The sequence below is a fragment of the Triturus cristatus genome, chromosome 4_1 (genome assembly GCF_964204655.1).
Source record: "Triturus cristatus chromosome 4_1, aTriCri1.1, whole genome shotgun sequence".
NCBI lineage: Eukaryota > Metazoa > Chordata > Amphibia > Caudata > Salamandridae > Triturus > Triturus cristatus.
Genome location: NC_140585.1, coordinates 1,286,260,898 through 1,286,283,402, shown reverse-complemented (window position 1 = coordinate 1,286,283,402; position 22,505 = coordinate 1,286,260,898). Strand labels below are relative to the sequence as shown.

Here is a 22,505-nt window from a genome sequence, read left to right as displayed (position 1 = left end):
GCTTGAGGCTGAAGTTAGTGAGCACAGCTTCTGCCTCTTCCTTGTTTCGTGGTACATCTCTCCAAGCAGCAGGGTTCCTGTTAAAATGTTGTCAGTGTTAAAATGTTGTCAGAGCAATAGGGCAATTAAAATATATCCCAAAGAGATGGTCAAATTTGCCGTTGTGGAACTTGTAGCTGGTCCTCCCGAGAAAACGTTTCACCACCTCGTACACAAATATTATGAGGGCTTTCTCATTCTATTGCCTGGTATGCAGGATAAAAATTAAAAAAATTGTTGATTTTGCTATTTACCAGGAAATGTCTCCACTCTTTCTATTTTCAGTTTAATTGACATGGCTGTCTTATAGTTGTGCTGTAGCTTTATAAACTGTTACTGATGTAACCATCTTATCATGCTTTGTTCTTTGTGGGTGTAGCGAGCACTCCCCATTTTTCTGGCTGGGTTCTACTTTGTCTGATGGTTTGTGCTTTTTGTTTTAGATGGTTTGGTCTCCTACAGTGCTCCTTCTGGGCAGCAGTTCGATTCTGAAGGGAAGGTCATTTACCTGAATGATTCTATCTACGATGGAGCAGTCGGATACAGGTACTATGTGGTTACTGAACCTTACAACATCTGTCTTGAAAGTCAAATATTGTGGAAAGAGGCAACAAAGGCATGTTTCCACATTATGAACAGTGCTTGGGCATTTCAGTGGATTTGCTCTCAAGCAAGGCTGTGAAGATGCTCTTGAAAGTGTTTAGTGAATGCACCACATGTGGCTTCAGTTTTATAACAAACAGTAACACGTCCCCTTAGTTCCTGTCAATAAGCTGATCGGATAATATTGTTTAGCAGCACATAGTACAGGCTTATTCACAAGAGACAGTGATTTGGGGCCTTCATAGTAGTGCAGTTATTGCACAGTGGAGTTATCCCTTGGTCCAACAGAGGACTGTGACCAAAGGTGCAGATTAATTATGAGATCATGCTTTCATGAAATAATGTATTATACTATGGGCTATAGAAGCGAGCTACTTACTCGTAAGATTCACTCAGTCACACAACCACGATTTTATTTATGATGAACATATGAAGTTTGAGACCCAGCACAATGCTGTCACTCACAGTTAATGTACCAGAGACCCTACTATCAGCACAGTACTCACCAGCGTGGGGAAGCCTTCGAGTAGCCATGCGCTTTACAAAACATAAACATAAACAGTGGCTGAAATAGGCTGAGATATGATCCCATGCTGTATGCTGTTGTGGGCAGAAGAAAAATGTAAATGGCACCGCAGCAAGTTTATTATATATATTTTTAGCAAATCAGGAGATCTCGGCTAACGCCGTAAATAATAATAGTGATGGAGGCACTTAAAGAACCTACCTGTTTTTTATGAGACACTCATGACAATCTTGCCTGTACAGGAAATATAGCCTCTCTCTTCTACACCTCCTCCTCACACTGTACCTCACAAATGATTCTACCCAGTGCACTGACTGAATCTGACATTTTGAAGTTTCCTGAAACCTATTTATGATCTATAGAGTCAGGTCAGCCTCTCAGCCATTAGGGTTTGCAATCTAATGACCTGAGAGACTTCCTCTTGTAGCACAGAAGGAACCCAGGATAAGGCTCACAACAGAGAGACCTGGCACAAGGGCTAAACTCTCAATCCAGAACGTTTCAGGAGAGAGGTCACTTCCTGAATCCCTGCCGCTCACAATTCAAAACACACATCCCTGCTTCAATGGCACCCACTCCCATTGTTGGCTCTTCTCTGGGCTCTTCTGTCCAATTTCCGTTCTCCTTATACACCTGCTAAATTCCATTCACAGCCATTTCTGTGTCTCTTGATAAGGCTTGTTTTTGTCTTTTGTCTGTAAGGTATGAAGTAGAGCTAGGGCTCAGTTGCAGGTAGTTTAGCAAGGGTCCACAGCAGAGATGTTAGCAGCTAGGTAGCCTAATGTCTGTAGAGTGTCTTGAAAATGATAGCCAGGCCTCTTTAATCTCCCCTAAAATGTACACTCTCCATTCCCACCGACTTCACAGTCCATTCTCCAGTCAGTACCCTCTTTTTTCATTCCCCTTTCTCGTCCACTCTGCTGTTCAATCCCTTTCCCTACCTTTCTTATTCGTACATTATACTAATGCTGCCTAAATAGCCCTGTACACAGCTTTGGACCGGGGGATCAACTAAGTATGAGTATTTAGACATGCTTCGTTTTGTGACCCTCAAAATCAGGCTTTCTGTACAATGCATCACACTGAGGACAAGGTCCACAAGTCCTGTAAGTCTGCCACAGCATGTTGTTTATGTCACAGCCAGCCAATCAAGGGGGTGGTCCCTTTGGATCCTCCCTTCACAAACGCGCGGAAATTCAAAAAACAGAGGACTGCATCTGCGTTTGGGGGACTTCGCTGATCCCAGTTGGCTTCCTGCCTCACCTACGTGTTTGCCGCTGCTCGCTCCTGGGCCCTGTAAGCTACGTGTCCCTCCCGCCATCGCCGCTGCTGCCATTGTATTCCGCGGCTGAGAGCGGGAAGGGAACTACAACTCCCAGGCGCCTGAGCGCCCGTTGACGCCACTCACGCGCCCGGAGGCGCACAAAAGATCGCGGCTCCCTCGGGGGAGCAGGAAATTAAAAAAACAGAGGACTGCATCTGCATTTGGGGGACTTCGCTGATCCCAGTTGGCTTCCTGCCTCACCTACGTGTTTGCCACTGCTCGCTCCTGGGCCCTGTAAGCTGCGTGTCCCTCCCGCCATCGCCGCTGCTGCCATTGTATTCCGCGGCTGAGAGTGGGAAGGGAACTACAACTCCCAGGCGCCTGAGCGCCCGTTGACGACACTCATGCGCCCGGAGGCGCACAAAGATCGCGGCTCCCTCGGGGGAGCGGGAAATTAAAAAAACAGAGGACTGCATCTGCGTTTGGGGGACTTCGCTGATCCCAGTTGGCTTCCTGCCTCACCTACGTGTTTGCCGCTGCTCGCTCCTGGGCCCTGTAAGCTGCGTGTCCCTCCCGCCATCGCCGCTGCTGCCATTGTATTCCGCGGCTGAGAGCGGGAAGGGAACTACAACTCCCAGGCGCCTGAGCGCCCATTGACGCCACTCACGCGCCCGGAGGCGCACAAAAGATCGCGGCTCCCTCGGGGGAGCGGGAAATTCAAAAAACAGAGGACTGCATCTGCGTTTGGGGGACTTCGCTGATCCCAGTTGGCTTCCTGCCTCACCTACGTGTTTGCCGCTGCTCGCTCCTGGGCCCTGTATGCTGCGTGTCCCTCCCGCCATCGCCGCTGCTGCCATTGTATTCCGCGGCTGAGAGCGGGAAGGGAACTACAACTCCCAGGCGCCTGAGCGCCCGTTGATGCCACTCACGCGCCCGGAGGCGCACAAAAGATCGCGGCTCCTTCCGCGTCACGGGACGCGCGCGGGCGGCGCCGGGCTAAGCCCGGGACAAGGGCGGGACCGTCTGTGGCCGTCAGGGGCTGGAGGAGGCCGTGCCGGGCCACATCTCTTGGTCCTGTTACCCAAATCTATTATTACATTGCCCACGTATTTTGTGTATTGGAAATATCATTTGTGTAGGTGCGGTAGTATAACTATTTATTGCACAAGGTTTTAATTAAGATTGATATTGTTGCACCGTGTTTGATACCAGTTATGGGGAAGCGTAAGGTCCCTCACACCCATACTGATATGAGGCAAAATAATACATCGTTACCAACCTTGACTGCTATTGATCGTATGCTCCAAAAAACAATTGGGGCGGTTGCATCTGCTATTGAAAGCACTGAAAGGCGCCTTTCACTTCCTGCAGGCCTGCCCCCCCCTTTATCTGTTAATAATGCATCGATCTATACTACTATGTCCCAGGATTCTTTAATAGTACCATCATTTATTGGTCTTCCAGTAATAAGATCACAACAAGAATCAGGGGATTTAGTAACTCCCTAGCAGCAGCCAGCCGGAGACTTGCTGCCTACTCAATCTAGGCTTTCCTTGTCCCCGGCCATATTCTCCATAAATGAATCACCTGAGATCCCACTTATGCACGAGGGCCCTCCAGTACAGATGGGTCGAGAATCACTCTTAAGCCCAACTTCTACTACCGGCTCAGAGCAAAGTATTATTATTGACATGCCGCAAATGACAACCAGAGGCCAGAAGGCGAGGAGTAAGCAAAAACATTGCAATAAGGAGGGATTGCAACCAATAAATGCTAAAAAAAAGAGACCTAATAAATCCTGTAAAATTGTTAGCAAAACCAATGTGGAACAAGGACAAAAGGATAAGAACAAATCTTCAGTTGCCCCTCCTAATAATTGTACGAGTTACCTGTTATCAGGGGAGAGCTTTTGGGGGAAAATGGAGGACATGTTGACTACTCTGATTGCACCTATTTTGTCAAAATTAGTAAACATCGAAGCTAGGGTCAATAATATGGAAACTCATGTGGTGGGGAATTCAATAGTCTCACAGGTTAATGTACCCTCTACCCTACTGCCTGCTGTACCCCAAATATCTTCGTTTGATGCACATAGCAATCCTACGAAAACGTCAGAGATGTCTGGTGGTTGTGTGCAGAAGGAGTCTATTGGCACCAGTGTTACTAACTCAGATGGAATAAACACCGTAGGACCCCCTAATTCAGCTCCTAATATAGATTTAACCACTGTAAGACCTGTTGTAGATACCAGGGAGAAAACGACTACATCTATTTTACCCACGTTGAACTTACCACCCGAGGCCCGACCCTATACTGTGGTGCTAGCAAATGTTCCACCCCTTGCCCCAGACGCTTTCGAACATTGGTCAACTTTGAGGAATAAGGCCCTCCATTATTTGTCCATTAAATTTGGGTCGAATACCGCTCTTTTTTCAAACTTTAAGATGGTTAGAAGAGTTCGTTGGCTTGGTTCGTCAACTAAATCACTGAGAGGGGACTGTGTGATCGTATCGTTCCGGACCCCTTTGCTGGTTAACCATATACTTGAAAAATGCTATACTGGCCACCTAGCCGCTGACTATGTCAATATTGTTCCTCTTGACTTCTTTTATCCCCTCATACGTCGAGAAAGGTTGTGGGGTCAACTCTATAATCAGGGGTATCCTGAAGGAGAAAGATACAACATATCAACATTTAATCATTTTGACATTTTAAGTGGATTAGATAATAATGACTGACAGCAAACCTATTCTTCTCAAAATACCTTAACTATCACTACAGAGCCTAGGTGTGATCCAATGGACAATAATATGGGAGAATCGGGGGTAGTCCGCTGCTTACCAGAGCTTGATGGTAATGCAGGACGGCCGGCTGTATTGGAAGTGGGATTAGTGGACAGGAATGAGAGTGGAACCATATCTTCCTTGGTAGATTCCACCCCGGCTCCGCCTGTTTGTCCCCCCCCCCGGATCCCTACCCTGTAGCATTTGTTCTTGGAACATTGCTGGTATTAAATCTAAAATTGGTAATCCACTCTGGCAAGACTTCATTAAATTGCAAGATCTTATTTGTCTGCAAGAAACATGGAGCAAGGACCCGGTACACCTAAATGGGTTCAAAACGTTCCATACTCCAGCAGTGGATACCCTCCATGGAAGGGCCAAGGGGGGGTTGGCGATCTACATATCTAACAAATTGCATCTTATAAAGATAACAGAGCCAGTTGAAGATTCCCATTTCCAGGCCTTGACAATGGTCTTGGATTTATCCACCCCGATTGTCTTAATCAACTTTTATAACAACATTCCCCCTGGGGAAGTTTCTATTGTCTATAAGAAGTTGGCTAAAGTAATTCTCTCACAGGAAAAAATCTTTGGATTTAATATGCTTATACTCCTTGTGGGAGATTTTAATTGCACTTTATGCAATATGATGGCAGATAATAGATGTAGTATAGGCAGAGATGATGGTTTGAGTTTGTCTCATTTTAATCATTCTACTCTGGGAGAGCAATTGAATGAACTTATTGGTCAATTTGATTTGGGCTTTATAAATGAGGTTTGAGGTTTCCTCTTCCCCCTACGTTTAATGGGCGAGGTTGTACCTCCACGATTGACTTCGCATTTATTACAAATAGGCATGCTCGTGGCATTGTCACTTTTAATGTATCTGACATTGCACTAAGCGATAATTTTCCACTCTGATTTTCCATTTTTATTCCAAAGAGGTGTGCCCCAAAAAAAGGTTCAGATAACGATATACTCTGGGAAAACCTTGCCATTGGTTCTATCAATGGCTTTTCGCTTAAAAGGGACAAGGTGGACCAAATTAATACGCTTAAAAGGGTATTTACCAACTGTGCCCTTGATTTCTTAACGTGCCTAACAGTGGATGCTATTCCAGAAAATATATTAGCATCTTTTCTGTCAATTTGTAAAGAGATTAGATCTTCCTTAACGAGACAACGCAGACATAACAAAGCGCAGAAGGGTGGTTGGTTTAATTCTAGATGCACCAAAGCGTACTCTCTTTTAAAGAATGCACTACATAAACAACCTAGGTGTTCAGAAGATGTACGTAAATTTAGGATACAGTACAAACTTGCCGTCAAAGATAGGAAAAAGGAGATAAGGAAGGAATCTTGGGATGCGTTGCACCAGGCGTCGGTATGCAACGATTGCGCAAGCTTTTGGAAGATCATCAGAAACCCCTTATTTAGAGAAGAGTCTTGTCCCGCTCTTGAAATAGCAATCTCTGAGGACGAGTGGATTGATCACTTTTCAAAAGTGTACGAGGGGGATAGAACGTTTCCCACCCCTTGCAATCCTTCTGACTATCCATCCCTGAGAAATATGCAGTTCTCTCTGCCCGAGGTTGAAAAAGCGATTTATGTAAGCAAGGGTGGGAAGGCCCCTGGTCCAGACGGTGTACCCATAGATATATTTAAGGCAGATATGCCTCTGTGGGCCCCCCTTCTGGTTCAGGTGCTAAATGCCTGTTGTGCGTCAAAATTCTTGCCCACTTGGGTGGAGTCCATAATCGTCCCTATTTTTAAAAAAGGGAATCGACATGATCCGGCCTGTTATAGACCTATTTCCCTTTTAGACTCATTTACAAAAGTAGCTGGACGAATAATTTTGGACCGTCTACTCCTATGGGCTCAGGATAATTCTATTCTATCTGACCTACAATATGGTTTTCGTACTGGCCTAGGAACAGTGGAACAGGGCTTACATTTTCTGATGTTGACTGGGAAATACACCAGGGCTAGGAGGGAGAATTTGTTTGTGGCTTTTGTTGATCTCTCAGCCGCTTTTGATTGTGTGATTCATTCCAAACTGTGGATATTACTGGAACAAATTGGGGTTGAAGATAACATTATTTATTTTCTTAAATGTTTTTATAGTGAAGCTTCAGCGTCTGTACGCTATGGTCAAAATGGGGAATGCACTGGTAAAATACCAATTAGGAGCGGGGTAAGGCAAGGATGTGTCCTGGCCCCCTTCCTTTTTAACTTGTATATAAATGGTTTGGAGAAAGCTTTGTGCAATAACAATTTTGATCCCCCGCGCATCGCTGGCCGTCCGATTCCGCTACTAATGTATGCGGACGATGCTGTATTGATGTCCCGTACTCAATTGGGACTACAGCGCGTGGTTGCTAGTTTTGCCCTTTTTATGACAGAATTGGGCTTAAAAGTAAATATTGCAAAAACATTTATCATGCACTGTGGTAGAAATGTAAAACCAAAGAAGCCTATATTTATTGAAGGTCAACGGTTGGTTCTTACGCAACAATTTTCCTACCTTGGTATTTTATTTACTCAAAAGGACTCTTGGGGCGAGGCATTGGTTGCAAAAAAACAGGCGATGATTCGCTCGACTGCTGTCCTTAGGTCCTTCGCAGGGAAACTAGGTACTAGACCACCCGCAGAGTTAATTAAAATTTATAAAGCTAAATGCGTATCAGGCGCTATGTATGGTAGTGGGATATGGGGCTTTGTGAATCCTATCCCGCTTCAGGTAGTTGAAAATACTTTCCTGAGGTTTATCCTCGCGGTCCCCAAGAGTTCCTCCAATTATAACTGTCATACAGAATTGGGACTTTCTTTCATATCAGATCTCATTAAGCTAGAACCCGTATTATTATGGCACAGGATATGGTCAAAAGAAGAACCTAAGCTTAATCGAGATATTCTTTTAGATGTTTTAAAGTCAGATGGTCATATGAGGATACCATGGCTGAGATATGTACGAAAATTCCTATCTGACATAGGCAAACTGGATTACTTTTTAAATCCTCTTAACATCTCAGCAATCTCACGGAAGGACCTTAAAAAAGAGGGTTTGCCATTTTTAGAATCAACAAGATGTGCAGTGGAGGTCTTAAAACCCACTGTCTTACAACATGAATTAGTTTTACCTTCTTTTAATATTCAACCCTATTTGACCCATGTTCCGGGTAATTATGATAGATTTTTACTGTGTCGTTTTAGATTCGGTATTTTCCACAGATTGGTTAGTTTCCCCACAATCAATGATTGGTCTCACGATTTGTCTCCCTGCCCTTGTGATGAAATTTCTCCTCAAAGTACTATGCATGTCGCATTGTTTTGTAAATTTTATAATCAAGAAAGGCGAACTATATTATTGCCGTTTTTAAGGATGATTGGACATCGCCAATGTCGTCGTGCATTTTACGATATTCAACGCCTGGACAATCATCTTTGTGTTGCAACACTTAATCTGTATTTGAAAAAAGTTATTTTTACTAGGAAAAGGATGATATTATAATGTATATTTTTTGTAAATCTCTGGGCATCATGTATTTTTAATCAAAGTTTTATGATTTAATGTATTTTCTATTTTTATGCATACTTTTATGATTGTTTATTTACAATCGAATAAAGTTTTTCTGATCTCACAAACGCGCCCCTTGGGGTCAGGGTGTGCTCATGCTGCCCCCTTATATTTTATTTTAATTAATTTTCAGGATTTTCCTGGCCCCCCGCTTGATGGATTCACACAATACTTTCCATGAGCTGAGGTGATTTAACTTTTATGGGAAAGTTTTGTGAAAATTCGGCAAAGGGCGCCAAATCTATCCTGTAGAAACTCCAACATATATACATATACTAAATATAAAGAGGGCAATATGTTTGTTATTTATTAGCTTTGTTGAGTATTGGAAGTGGCCAAGACTCACAAGAGATGAAGCCTCAAATGGGTTATGATGCCTGAACATCACTCAATAACGATAATAAATAGCATGTTACTTCTGTTCATCTGCATGTGTGGTTTATGCCAAGACATTTTCCATGTGTATTTGTTAAAAAAAAAAACAGCAATAAAAAAAGATATTTAGCCAAAATCAGGCATCTAGTGATTACATTTATGCTATGAGGTACAAATCACTTTGCAGAGGCTTTGTGACTTTTTGAAAAGTCGTTCCGATGTGTAAAATAATTGTAACATCTAACAATTTGCAAGGCAGGAAGTTGTGTTTTTCTCATATTACCACTCTGCTGAGGTAATTAACTGGACTTTGGCCTTTGCACTACAGTTAAAAATCTCTGATGTGCGTTTATTAGTACAGTTGCCCTAAATAATGTGTTATTGTGCCACATTTATTTTCACTGTCATGGCAAACACACTATGTAGCATACAAATGCATGCTATTCACGTATGCAGGAGGAGAGATTCATGCTCTTTTGATTTGCTACTTTTTTCTACCAAGCATGACCGAGGGACTTGGTCAGCTCACGGATGGAGTCTCTGGTCTTGATGACTTCACACAGACCCATGAGTACCATGTATGGCCTGGCTATGACTACGTGGGATGGAGGAATGAGACTGCAGCCAACGGCTACATAGAGATCATGTTCGAGTTTGACCGCATTCGGAACTTCACTACAATGAAGGTTTGGAGAAGGGGACGAAGAGGGGCATCACATACAAAACTAATTATAAGCCTTGTTTGCTCGAAAGGGCTTCATTATCCTTAAAAGATCATAAGCTATCATAAACACTATTGTGGTTTAACATCAAGTCTCCCTTCCATTTTCTGTAGCCTTTACTTGTGGAAATTTTGTGTGGAGATTAAAATAATAACACAATTTGGGTAGCCGAAGAAGAGTTGGAGTCTGTATGGAAGGGCGATTGAGGAAGGAAGTAATGCCTTGAAGGGAAGTATCTTAAACAAAGTTAGGGATTGAATGGCACGTGCGCAGGTGAGAAAGGAGTAAAGGAACCTAGAGGATGGATGTGTAGCTTTTCATACTTGTGGCATAATTTGGGTGCAGAAGGGATGAGGATAGGGAGAGGGAGCAGAGTGAGGGTATTGATGAAACGCAAGAAAGGAACTTCCCAAGAGAATATAAAGGGAGCCAATACACAAGATAAGAACCTCAAGAAATATTGCTACAGCTAGCGGCCTCTTCACTTAACAGTTTAAACATTTTCTGGTGAAATAGCTGTTATCGCCATTACAACATATTAATTTTTTGGTAAAAGAAAAACAACGTTTGAGCATACATTTCAGTGGGAAATGCTATTTCATCTTCACAAAGATGGAGCACTGGATTAGGTAGAGTAACAAATGTGAGTTCATACTTTAAGGAATATGGACTTGTAGACTAAGCAGGGATAACAGCAAACTTACATTCCGAGATTTGCACAGAAATATTTACACTGAACCTCTCTTCAAACCAGAAAAACCAATAGGTCTTATGAGAATTCTACCCTAAATCGATTGCTAATTCTTCATCTCTATTAATACCCAACGGGTAGTCCTACTTTGATTGTGGTGTAGTCACAAGTATATGTGTAATGGTGAAGCAAACACAACTGACCTGTGAGCAAGGAGCGGGAAACTCCAAAACACGTTGGGGGTTTATTGCTGCTTATTTAAAATAAACACACGCTGAAGGAATTAAGCCATGGCTTGGCTTTCTCTGCTTGTAAATGAGAGGACTGTGGAAGTATTGGGGGTTCGCTACCCCGTAATGGGCTCACCAGCACAAGAGGCGGGAGAATCAGTTTTGAAGATGATGGTGTATATATATATATATATATATATATATATATATATATATATATACATATATATATTATCTACTGGCGGTCGCCAGTAGATAGTTATAGTTAGGACCGTGTTTCCATAGGAAATCTCAAAACTCTATTTTGAATAACTTTGGCACCGGTTGACGAATCCTCGCGAAATTTTCAAAACTAATGGGGCGCTCCGTTCAGCTCCTACCCTGAAAGTCTCGGGGTGATTCGTCAAGCGGGGGCCGAGAAAAAAGGGGGGTCCCAAAACGCGTTTTCCCCATGCATTTTTCCATAGGACCTTTAGTCGCAGCTACAGCCCGAACGGCTGAACAGAATTGCTTGAAATTTGGCAGAGAGGTAGCCATAAGGTCAAGGAAGTGCCTTTTGCAGGTCTGGTGTAAATCTGCTCAGTATTTCCGGAGAAAATAGCATTTAAAAGCATATTTATATCTATACGCGCGCAGGGTGCGCGCACCGTGCGAGCACCGTGCGAGCACCCTAACGTGCGCGAGCGTAATTCTGATTGGTGGTTACATGTTAGTCAACGTTCGAATCGGTCGAAATCAGGAAGTGTCGGCCGCCATTTTGTTTGTTTTCAGTGCGAGAGTGAAAAAGGAAGGTGGCGAATGTGAAAAGGGGGCAGGGTAGAGAGTTCCTGACCCCCTAGCCTTTGTCAGGGGGTCCCTGAAGGACCCCGAAGGCAAACATTTTTTTTTTTTTTTTTTTAATCGCGGGGGAGCGCGCACCCTGGAAAACCCCCCCAAAAAAATTAAAAAAAAAAAAAAAGGGCAGGGTGAAAACCAAAAAAAAATAATAATAATTTATAATACGTAGTTTATTGTAAAATAAATATATAAAAAAAATAAAAATACATAAATAAATTAGCATTTAAAAAAACGTACAAATTCACTGAAAAAACCATAGGTTTCACACACGTTATAGTTAGGAATTAGCATTTAAAAAACCTTGCAAATTCACATAAAAAACCATAGGTTTCACACATGTTATAGTTAGGTGGATATTTCACTCGTAAAAAAACAAAGAAATTCCCCCGTTATAGTTAGTTCAGATAACTATAACTCGCGCGACCGCCACTCTATCACAAGGATGATGTCATCAGTGATGTCATGAGTGATGCCACTGACCATGTCATGAGTGATGTAATATGTGACATCATGTGCAGTGGATTGCGGGCGCGCGAGTTATAGTTATCTGAACTAACTATAACGGGGGAATTTCTTTGGTTTTTACGAGTGAAATATCCACCTAACTATAACATGTGTGAAACCTATGGTTTTTTAAGTGAATTTGCAAGGTTTTTTAAATGCTAATTCCTAACTATAACATGTGTGAAACCTATGGTTTTTTCAGTGATATATATATATATGCACATACACACACAATAGCAGATGTACAAACAAAGACAAACATGACATGCATAGAGATATTTTTCTCTCTCGTGTGAAACCTACAGTCCATGCTAAGCAGTATGGTGACCGAAATTGGTGAGCATTCCCCATGCCAAACTAGGGGCTTAATAAATTGGGTTTTTGACGGGTGATTAATTCAGAGATTTCAGATATCTTCTAATGGGGCTTACTAGGGCCCCATAGGGCAACTTAGAGGCGGATGGATCCTATAGTCACAAGCTGTGGGTATAGAGATAAGAGAGAAGCCATTAACAAGTTAGCAAAAAGTAAATCATACTAGAAAAAGTCAGCATACAAAACCCTCTAGCGCAGGTCACTTACTTTGTCAAGTTGTGCCAGCTCGGCCAATAGGCCTACTTCGACCTCATATACCTACTTCTTGTAGGAGAAGGAGCAATAAATAATAAATGCCAAGCCAGCCTTGTGTATCATAGCTGTGCCTTCTTGCGGTCATCCTTAACGTTACATTCCATGTAGGGGTAGCCCAAGAGGTTTTATCTACATACGTCAGTGGGTGGAGACAAAGGCTGCCTTAGTAGTAAATCAAAAAGGCATAGCGGTTGTATTCACATATGTAATAAACACAAAAATGGCGCACCAGGAAATGATGTAATACTTGAGGTACAAATGTACTGAAAACTGTGACACTACACAAATGCTGATTTGGTCCGTCTATGCTATTGTGGTTTCGTTCCTAATAAAGGGCATTTTAAAGCAGCAAAGGACAAATAGAAGCCTGTCCCGCAAAGTCACATAGTTCCATACCAGTAGCAGGAGCCCAAAGACCTGGTCAATAATACTGACACTATTCCTAAACCAGCCTAAAAATGTGAAAGTACTTTATCAGCCTCAATCCAGCCTTTTGTAAACTGTCAATCAAGCTTAGAGGAATGTAGTCCCTGAGATTAGACAAACTACCTCTCTTGAGGATGGGAGTGATTTCTGCACCCACCCACAAGTTGGGCATAGAGCCCTCCTGAGCAATTATATTAACCACTACATATATATGCTCGTATATATAAAGGTTACTTTGAAATTTATTTCTCCCAGTATCTTCACCCAACTTTTTAGAGATGGCTTTCATTACTTTTTCAAGGGAGAAGGTTACAAAATCAGGACAATGAGCAATCTCATGTAAAATGTGTAAAAAGACCACGCCTACCACAGACAGGCCTATCTCACACCCCTCATAAAGTGCAGAAAATACTAAATCCAGTTATTGGGTAGCATGTGAGTCTCTGGTGGGCTAGAAAGAGCAAGGCAACCATGGCAACACTTTCCTATAAAGCTCACGTCTTTTGATCTAATTGCATTAAGTAAATAGGCCCACTGTTTCTCCTCACACCCTTTGTTTTTCACAAAAAAACACGTTGAAAGATTTCCTAGCTACCTTTATATTCTCTATGTTATATCTCTGAAAGGTGGGCATATGTATCCTGCTAGAATCTTTAAAAGCCCTCTTATGCCAGGGGAAGGAGGGCATATTTCCCTTATTCCCTGTTCAGTCTGTGAAGTAACAAAATGTCTTCCGAAATGCTGAAAAATGTGAATCCAGAATTTCCGAGCCATTAGGAGAATTATGATAAATGCCCTCCATAGCAGGAATTATTAGACTGTAAAGAGCAGGTAGAGCATCCAAATTCAAACTAGATTCCCTTTTGACCCTCCTTCAGTTGTTGGAAAGAGTTATTATTTAAGTTAGAGGAAACATTAGAGTAGGTTTTCTCACTTCAAACTAAGAAACTTTGGTCCGATGTGCGAATATACCTGGTCGCATTAAATGGGCACAAATTTCACACATACGTTTTGTGACCAGTATCTGATTTACCAACCGACATATGTCCTATTAGGACAATTTGCAAAATTACCATATGCAGGGAGTAATAGAACAATATTAACTAGGCATGTCACAATTTGTGATCCCTTGTGATTGGCACATACACAAGGTTGGCGGCTTACAAGGGACAGCAGATGACCATCTCTTGTTATCGCAGCATGCGGTGCTGAAAAATAAATTTCAATTTAGAAAAACATCGGGAAGAGCAGGCAGTGGTAAGCGGCCTCCTTCCCCTTTGTGAATCAGTTACCACCTCCTTTGAGGTGTCGGTAACTGTACAACTCCTTGCTACCGGAATTGCAGTCACAAATTATTTATAGATTACATACCGAATCACAGTTTGGAAGGAACACCCCTTTGATGGTCATTTCAAATTGCAATTTGGTATGGGTCTCAAAACCTCTTTAGTCAGAAAAACTTTGGTTTTGGACAATCCAAAGAGGAATTTTGTGATAGCGAAGCCGATGATTTTGCAAATCGCATGATTTGTGTTTGCAAAATCCTTTAGCACGTCGGATCTCTTATTATTGAATCATGTTCTCTTTGTGTCACTACTCCCTGATGTGCTAAGGTGCTATTCAGCTGATCTTTCCACTAATGAGACCAGTCCTGCAGTCCAATACCTGCAATTTAGAACTGGACAAGCCAGTCTGTAATATGTTGGAGCGGTCTGGCCACTGAAGGGGGAAGCTGTTTATTGCTGCAAAAGCCCTGCGCCAGTGTGGAAACTCCAGAGCCTGTTAGAGTGACGAATGGCTGCTGGCAGAGAGTACTGCAGCCAGACTGTTTTTGGAGTCACTGGCTATACACTACAGCAAATAATTGGCTGCCAAGCTGTTGCTGTGTTGTTCCCTGCTTTTGAGAAGTGGCCCCTTTGTAAGACAACAATATAAAATCAACTGACCTGAAGTAGGGCCTAGCCTTTTTTTTTTTTACTTTAAAATTAATGTAAGCTGTCTTTTCATGCAATATGACTTTGTTTTCCACAAAACATGTATGTAAAAAGCAGCTCTTTACTACAGCAGTGTTGACAATGTAACACACTGGCATGAATCCTGGTTACCAGATTGCTGCATGTCGCAAAGCACACCATGCTGCAGTTCCTGGACTGAAGTACTCCGCAAAACCTATTGTATTGTATGGTAGAATGTACGTAGCGGAACATATCCTCTACTCTGCCACAACGCAAAGGTAACATTTCTGAAGTCTGAGACAGGCTGTAAGCATGGGGCATTGACCTGGCTGCAACACATATGCTTGTGCTGCTGTTGCACAAATGTCTAATAATAATGCAAACCTTCCATGCAATACTTGCTCTCATGTTTGACAGTAGGTAGGGAGTTTGTATGGAATGGAAAGTTGTTTAGTGGTATGGATGGCTCAGTGTGCAACATACATTGTCGAGCCAGAGAGCTGGTGAAATTCAAGTCCAGAGTTGCAGATTAGGAAATTGTCTTGCAGGTGGATTTGAATTCTCTGCAGCTTGCGAATCAAGCAGAGTGGGACTCTGATGTATATAACGTTGGCAGTCTAGACAGGAAGGGACTAAGGTGATAGAAGCTTGTAGACCTTGAGGAAAACTTAGGTGAGGGGAAATTGAATGTAGTTATCACATTACCTCAAATGATTACTATGTCGTTTTATTAGGTTTATTTTGTCTGAAGCTGTTAGAACTTAGATACATAAAATTAAAAATAACACATACAATACACTATACAAAGTCAATGACAATTAATAGAGTTATGAATGCACTCCATAAATAAAAGTGCAAACATATCAGGAGCAACGCCTGGGCTGGCAGCACAAAACATTCTCGCTCAGTACCACACAGGCAGATAGTGCAACCAACCTTCAAATTCAAATACACTAGTCCAGAAAATTCCTCAGCTGTAATACAGCCGGATGAAAGCTTGAGACTACATTACAGACAAATCGATAAGATAAAGGAAACAAAAAAGTCTTTCTTCACGAATCTCCTTCTTTACCTAGTACTGGATGGAAGAACTTACAAAGGGGGCATGAGTAAAAAGTCCAAAAAACAGTGCGTAGGTGGTTGACTTGAGGAAGAATCGCAGGGATATAGCAGAACACAGATCATCTGATTCTAAGAAAGCTCAGTCATCCTGAAATGAGCCTCATAATAAATTAAGGAAGTAACATTCACTGATACCGGTTTCCAACCCAATTTAGATTTGTCTCCACGCCGAGCCATGATATAGGGCCCCAGTTTGGCTGGCATTACACTGTTCTTCTGAGGCAGTTAAGTCATATACTTAGCTGCTCTGGCAGAATACAGCCTGCCATATTTCGAGTTTTCCAGCTGTCTGGCAGAGACCGTTGCCACTTCAGAGGAGCTGCCGCCACAGCGGATCCTCCGGAGGCATTGTAAGTTTGCTGAGAAATTGCCTTGTTTCATGTTTTGGTTTTCAAAAACAAACTCCCAAAGTGAGAGTTTGATTTTGAAACATGAAAAAAATATGACCCTGACACACAGGTAGTTTTTTCCTCGGATGTAGGAGTCATATTTTATTTTTTTCTGTTCAGGACCACCAGACTTTTCCTGGTAGATCCTAAGAGGAACAAAGTATATTGGACCATCCGCTTGCAACAGGCACACGATCTAAGGAATTTAGACCAATGGCCCTAACTCCAAAGGGATGTTGGTCTATAGTTTTTGCTGGCAGAAACATGATGGTGCACTGGACTCTAAATAGAGCAGGAAAACCGTCAGTTTGGGGAACAGGGTCCTCTGCCATGTTTGTGGTGGAGTTCCCTGTCCTCCATGCTCCAAATAAATCAGTTAGTCAGTATGTAGATCCTGACTGTTGGCTTGTGAGCTCTGAATTCTTTCTGTCGAAAGCTGTGTTCACTGTAAACCTAGCTTTACATAGCTTAACATCTTTAAGAGTAATTAGTTAGAGGCAAGTGTAGTTGTGGCCGAGTGTTGCTGATATAAGTTAGCTATGGAATAGAGTGTTCATCCGGGTGCACTGTCAGTTCTCCTACTAGTTCCTAGGTAACTAAGGCATGTAGATTTAGTATCAGTATCTCAGACACATATGCAACCATGCTCCTGCTAGCCCAACCTTTGACGGCCTTTAATGCCCACCCTCCAAGTCTGCATTAAATTCAGATCCTTATAAATGTAACTGAAAGTGTCACTTTAGCTTCTTTTATTAAATAGAAGGTGGCCTTCAATGGTGTTGACAGAGTCTTACTGTGGAAAAAGACGGTTGACTGGGGCATTTCTCCATCTTTACCTTGTGCAATTTGAAGCATGTATACCAACAGCTATGTGTAAAATTGGGAAGTGATTTCTCTGTTTCTAATAAGATGTTCACTAACCAAGGTCCAAAGCAGGGGTGCATATTAGCACTGGTGCTAGCCATTCGTTATTTATAGCGGATCCGAGTAGAGAACTTATAAAAGCTATATGTTTCCTCCAAAGTTTGGCTCCCAAAATACTTCTGTGCGGCAATATGGAGGCAACAAAGTAAACTCAGATTGTGCTATACGAGGATTATAAAGGTTTCTACAGGCTTTAGAAGTAAGTGTGTGAGCTGGAACATAATTGTCAATTGATCAAAAACCTAGAATTTTACTCTTTAGTTGTAATTGTTGTAAAGCTGGCACTTGGTTTCCTGATAATATCCGAATTGAACACTCACACTCACAATTGATGGACACTCGGGCTTCATGCGTTTGGTAGCCATGTGTGATATTTCAACCTCAAGAAGTATATCTTCTACCTTGGCTTTTGCTGTGAAGACAATCCGTGTCAAACAATTTGATCCCAGAGCCACTCAAATCTTTTCTGTAATTCAAACCAAATTGTTACCTAAGTATGGATTTGAGGCCTTTCAGGGACACTATATAGTGGCTTTGCTTCGTCCTGTAAACAGCGTTTGGTTCTGTTTATTAGTAAAGAAAGATTCTGCTCTGAGCCTAATTAAAAATGTATTTTATTTTTAAAGCCAACAAAGTCGTCATCTTCTGTGACAGATATAAAACAACTGACAATGAAAAAAGGACAAGAGATAATCAAGACTGCAGTCAGTCAATTCAACTTTATTTGGCTAGTTTGAACAGCCACAAAAGTGCATAAATATAATTAAAACATCATAATATAACATAAATAAAATAAAGTGCATAATTCCAGATAGTACATAAATTCCACAATCCAGCATTAATACATTGTTTACTAATTCCACAGCTAATAATATTCTTACTTAAGTTAATGGCCTTCAAAATAAAAACAGCAACTTTAAAACACACTAAGGGCCCGATTCCGATCTCACCCAGAAGCGCTCCTGACGGCATCCATCAGTAGCAAGTCCAAGTTGTACGCGTGATTTCCGGGTTACTCGTACAGCTGTACGAGCAAGCAAGTGCAATGCGATAATCGCCTCGTGCTCCAAGCGAGTCGTACGCGTCAGCAATCCCCTCCGGACGACTCCGCCATGGCCAACACGCACAGCGCAACAGGGCGGATTACCGGACAACCAAGTACAATGTGCGCGCCAAGCAGCTGGATCGAGTCGAGCCTCCGACTCGAAAAAGCTCCGGGAAGCAGACTTCGGGGATCCATAGCAGGCCCTCCTTCACCCGGGCCCCTACGACTCGATCACTGGAGGGGACACATGCATGCATGGTGCGAGCGGGATCGAGGCGTACTCGCGTTTATTGTCTTTGGGAGCCTAGGGACGCAATGTACACCAGGGTCCCATAGACTTCTATGGGGCTCCGAGCGACCCGAATCCATCAGCGCTGCAGCAAATTGTACTCTATCGCTCGGAGCCCAGGAGCTCTAGTTGCTCGGAAAGCTCTACGGACGGCCGTAAGACTTTCCGAGCGAGACCGGAATCGGGCCCTAAGTGATCATTTAAAAATAAAAAAACTGCAATACCACATTATAATTCCTAATACTCTGTGCAACAAGGATGGGTTTAAGATAGTACTGTCAATACCCTGTATAAAAACTACTAAATAGCTTAATGTTCTTTGTGCTCTGCTTGCTCACTCAATCACATGGACAAAGAGTCGATTCTGAAGGGCATACCTTCATAGAGGGGAAGGCTACCAGGTGGTGCACAATACCGAGAGGAAACCTAGTCAGCACATATCGATGTTGATTAGTTACACAAGACAAATAATACTGATATCCCTCCTCCAAAGAAAGAGACTGTAGTTTTCATAATTCCCAAGTCTGTCCTGAGATCCACCCTATTCCTGAAAAAGGTAACTTTAATCAAATTCTTAGTAAGTTTCAGAACAGTTAAAGGGTCACCACACACAGAAAATTTGAAAAGGGTACTAAAATAGGAATTAATATACTACTGCCATGGCAGGCAAAAAGCATTATCCAGGTTTAAACAATCTGTGATTGATTTGGTAAAACCAGTCTCCACTTTTGACCAAAAAGAAAACCACAGAAGTAAGGGTTTGACCAATAGCAAATCTTGGTGAGCAATAAAATTGGAAGCAGAGGAGGTAAGACAGAGTAAATGTTCAATAAAACAATTTTCCTCAAGTTGCAATGGCTTACTACATGAATAACCCCAAAGGCCGGCCCTATAGGGAGCGATGGACACCCCCCTGGCCTTGTATATCTCTACCATTTCTTTAATTGGTCTGCTACCCAACTTACGTGAAAATGTAAAAATTCAGTTCGAATTTCTAGCCATTTTGGATTTAGTATTAATAACCTGTTGGGCCTAACAGCCATTGCTCGTAAAGAGGACTCCCAGAGAATTAAAAGAATTTACCCCGAGTATAGGCATGTTATCAATAAAAAAGGTTCTGCAGTTTTTTGGTTTGCGCCTGCAGATCATTGTGACCATTTTGGATTTATTAATCATCAAACTCTTAGCAACCATAAACTCAGCAAAGGTACTCATCAATTTCTGGAGGCCAGGTAGGGTCCTAGATAACAACACAGCGTCATCAACATATAATAACACTGGTATAGGATGCCTGACAACACTTGGGGCATCAGTTTGTATGGCCTGTAAAAAAGAGTCTACCCCGTTAATAAAAAGTGTGAATAGTAACAGGAACAAAACACACCCTTGCCGAATGTTTCTTTCCACATTTGAAGTGGGTGAGCATTCGCCCTGCGGTCCATAGCGCACTTTACTTGAGAACTTCAAGTAAAGATGTGCAAGAAAATGAACAATAGCTGCAGGAGCACCAATGGAAATCAGTATTGACCATAATATGTAATGGTTGACTAGATCAAATGCACTACTTAGGTCCGCAAAACAAAGATAAAGGGACCCTTGTATGGCCCGGGTAAATTTTCCTATCAGCAGATCAAAGTTTATGCATTGCTCGATTGTCCCTAAACTCTTTCTAAAACCAAACTGTACTGGGGATAGGAGAGAATTATCCTCAGCCTATTCTCCAAGCCTCATTTGTAAAATTCTACTCATCACTTTCACTGATGAATCCAAAAGATTGATAGGGCGATCGTTTTTTGGGTCAAGTCCAGAGTATCACAATGCATATTTACACCGCCTCCCTTTTACTCTTCATTGCATTAAAAAAAATATTGAGTTTCGAATAATCTAAACAAAAATGGAATAATATCATAAAATAGTTACATTTACAGTAACAAGGCAGATATTTTTGCCATCAAATGTAAGCGGTACGGTGTACAGCATTCTCAAAGCTAATCAATTTGATTCAGTTTATTTGATGCCAAAATGGGTCTATGAATACCATCTGAAGAGCAATGCTGTGAAGACAACCAGTACATATAGAAAGAGTTCAAAGTTGTTTCAGATAATTGGTCAAAGTTTCCCATATAGAGTTAAATCTTTTAAACCCTTTGCATCCTAAATTACAAGAATTTTCAATTCAATACTTTTGGCTCCACCGTCCTGTTCCTATCTTCTGACATCCGCAAGATTTACTTTTTCCGCTACATGTGACTCATCACCTTCAATATCTAGACCACTGCCTCTTTCAGTAGCAACCATACTACCTATCATATGTTCCTATCCGCTACTACCATGATTAACATACTAGCCAGCGAAAACTTGTCTGTTTCAAAATGTGTTTGCCCCTCCCCAGTTATACAGAGAAAACGTCCCACATACTGACATCGGAAACCTTTTTACCTTCCCAGCAATACAGCAAACGTATAAGAAATCTCCTTATGAGTTCCTCACTTTTGGTTATTAAGTGGCTCCATGTTATGTGGTGGCTTCAGCAAGTCCTCACATTTTTACCAAAAGGCCTTTTCTTTCTTGGACTTGTGGTTTTGCTTTTCCCATTAAATGTATTTGCCCACAAATCTCAGTTTGAAAAGAACAATTGAATTCTATTTCTCACAATTCAAGGATCCTAAAACTATCCCATCATCTTCTCCCCTTAGCACACACAAAATGGCTGTAAAAATCTATTTTCTCCACATCGAAAGTTATTAGTCACCATTGCCTTCCACAGTGAAAGTCACTTGGAAAAATACATTATATTCACTGGCAGGTCTACTATGCAACAAGTATATTGTCATGTAAAAGATTGCCATGAACTCGCTATCTCAGAGCCTGCTTATTACCACACGCTTAAAATAAGGTTGATATGGTGAAATGTATTTTTGTGCTAAAAACTGTCTTAATTTCTGCTGCTTGCTGTGGCTTGCTTGATTGATACATTTTGAATGTTGGCTGTACAGGTTGTGCTAACCTTGTTAGGGCTGGGGCAACACATTTCTTGCATTGGTTAATTCCTGCCCCTAAAAAGTAAACATTGATGTGTTCTGTAGTGTTCTCTAAGGTGTGACATTGTGAAAAGGGTTACTGTGTTCTCATGGCATGTTTCCTCCATCCTCTCCAATCTCCATAATAAGGTATTTTTTGAGGATGTGGTGTCTCACTTCCCAGCCAATAACTAGGATGAAGATCTGTTTTCTATGACATGTTCTATTTCTCCATACCACTCCGATCTTTGTGATGCAAGTCCATTGTCATGACATGTTCTCTCCTCACTTTAACTCCTGATCCCAGGTCTGTTCCTGTGACGTGTTGTCTTCCACCCCATGACTTGTTCTCTCCTCCTTAAATCTCCTGAGCGCAGGTCTATTCTTGTGACGTGTTATCTCCCTCCACCCAATCCATTCTTCATGATGCAGGTCTGTTCCCATGTTCTCACTCTCCCTCTTCAGTTTTATCTTACAAGTCTGGTCTCAAGACATATTGTTTCCCTCTCTCAGGTATGTTCTCATGATATGTCTCTCAGATCCCCCTCCAATCTC

At 42.0% G+C, this 22,505-nt stretch overlaps 1 protein-coding gene across 1 annotated transcript in view; it reads left to right on the top strand.

Annotated features, from left to right (window-relative positions):
• The window catches only part of DDR2 (discoidin domain receptor tyrosine kinase 2), a 686,650-nt gene that overhangs the window by 343,851 nt on the left and 320,294 nt on the right, over positions 1–22,505 (top strand). The window contains exons 6-7 of the mRNA XM_085654795.1: positions 483–585; positions 9,669–9,852. Of these exons, the coding sequence (XP_085510921.1) occupies positions 483–585; positions 9,669–9,852 (287 nt within the window). The remainder of the gene's footprint in view (positions 1–482; positions 586–9,668; positions 9,853–22,505) is intronic.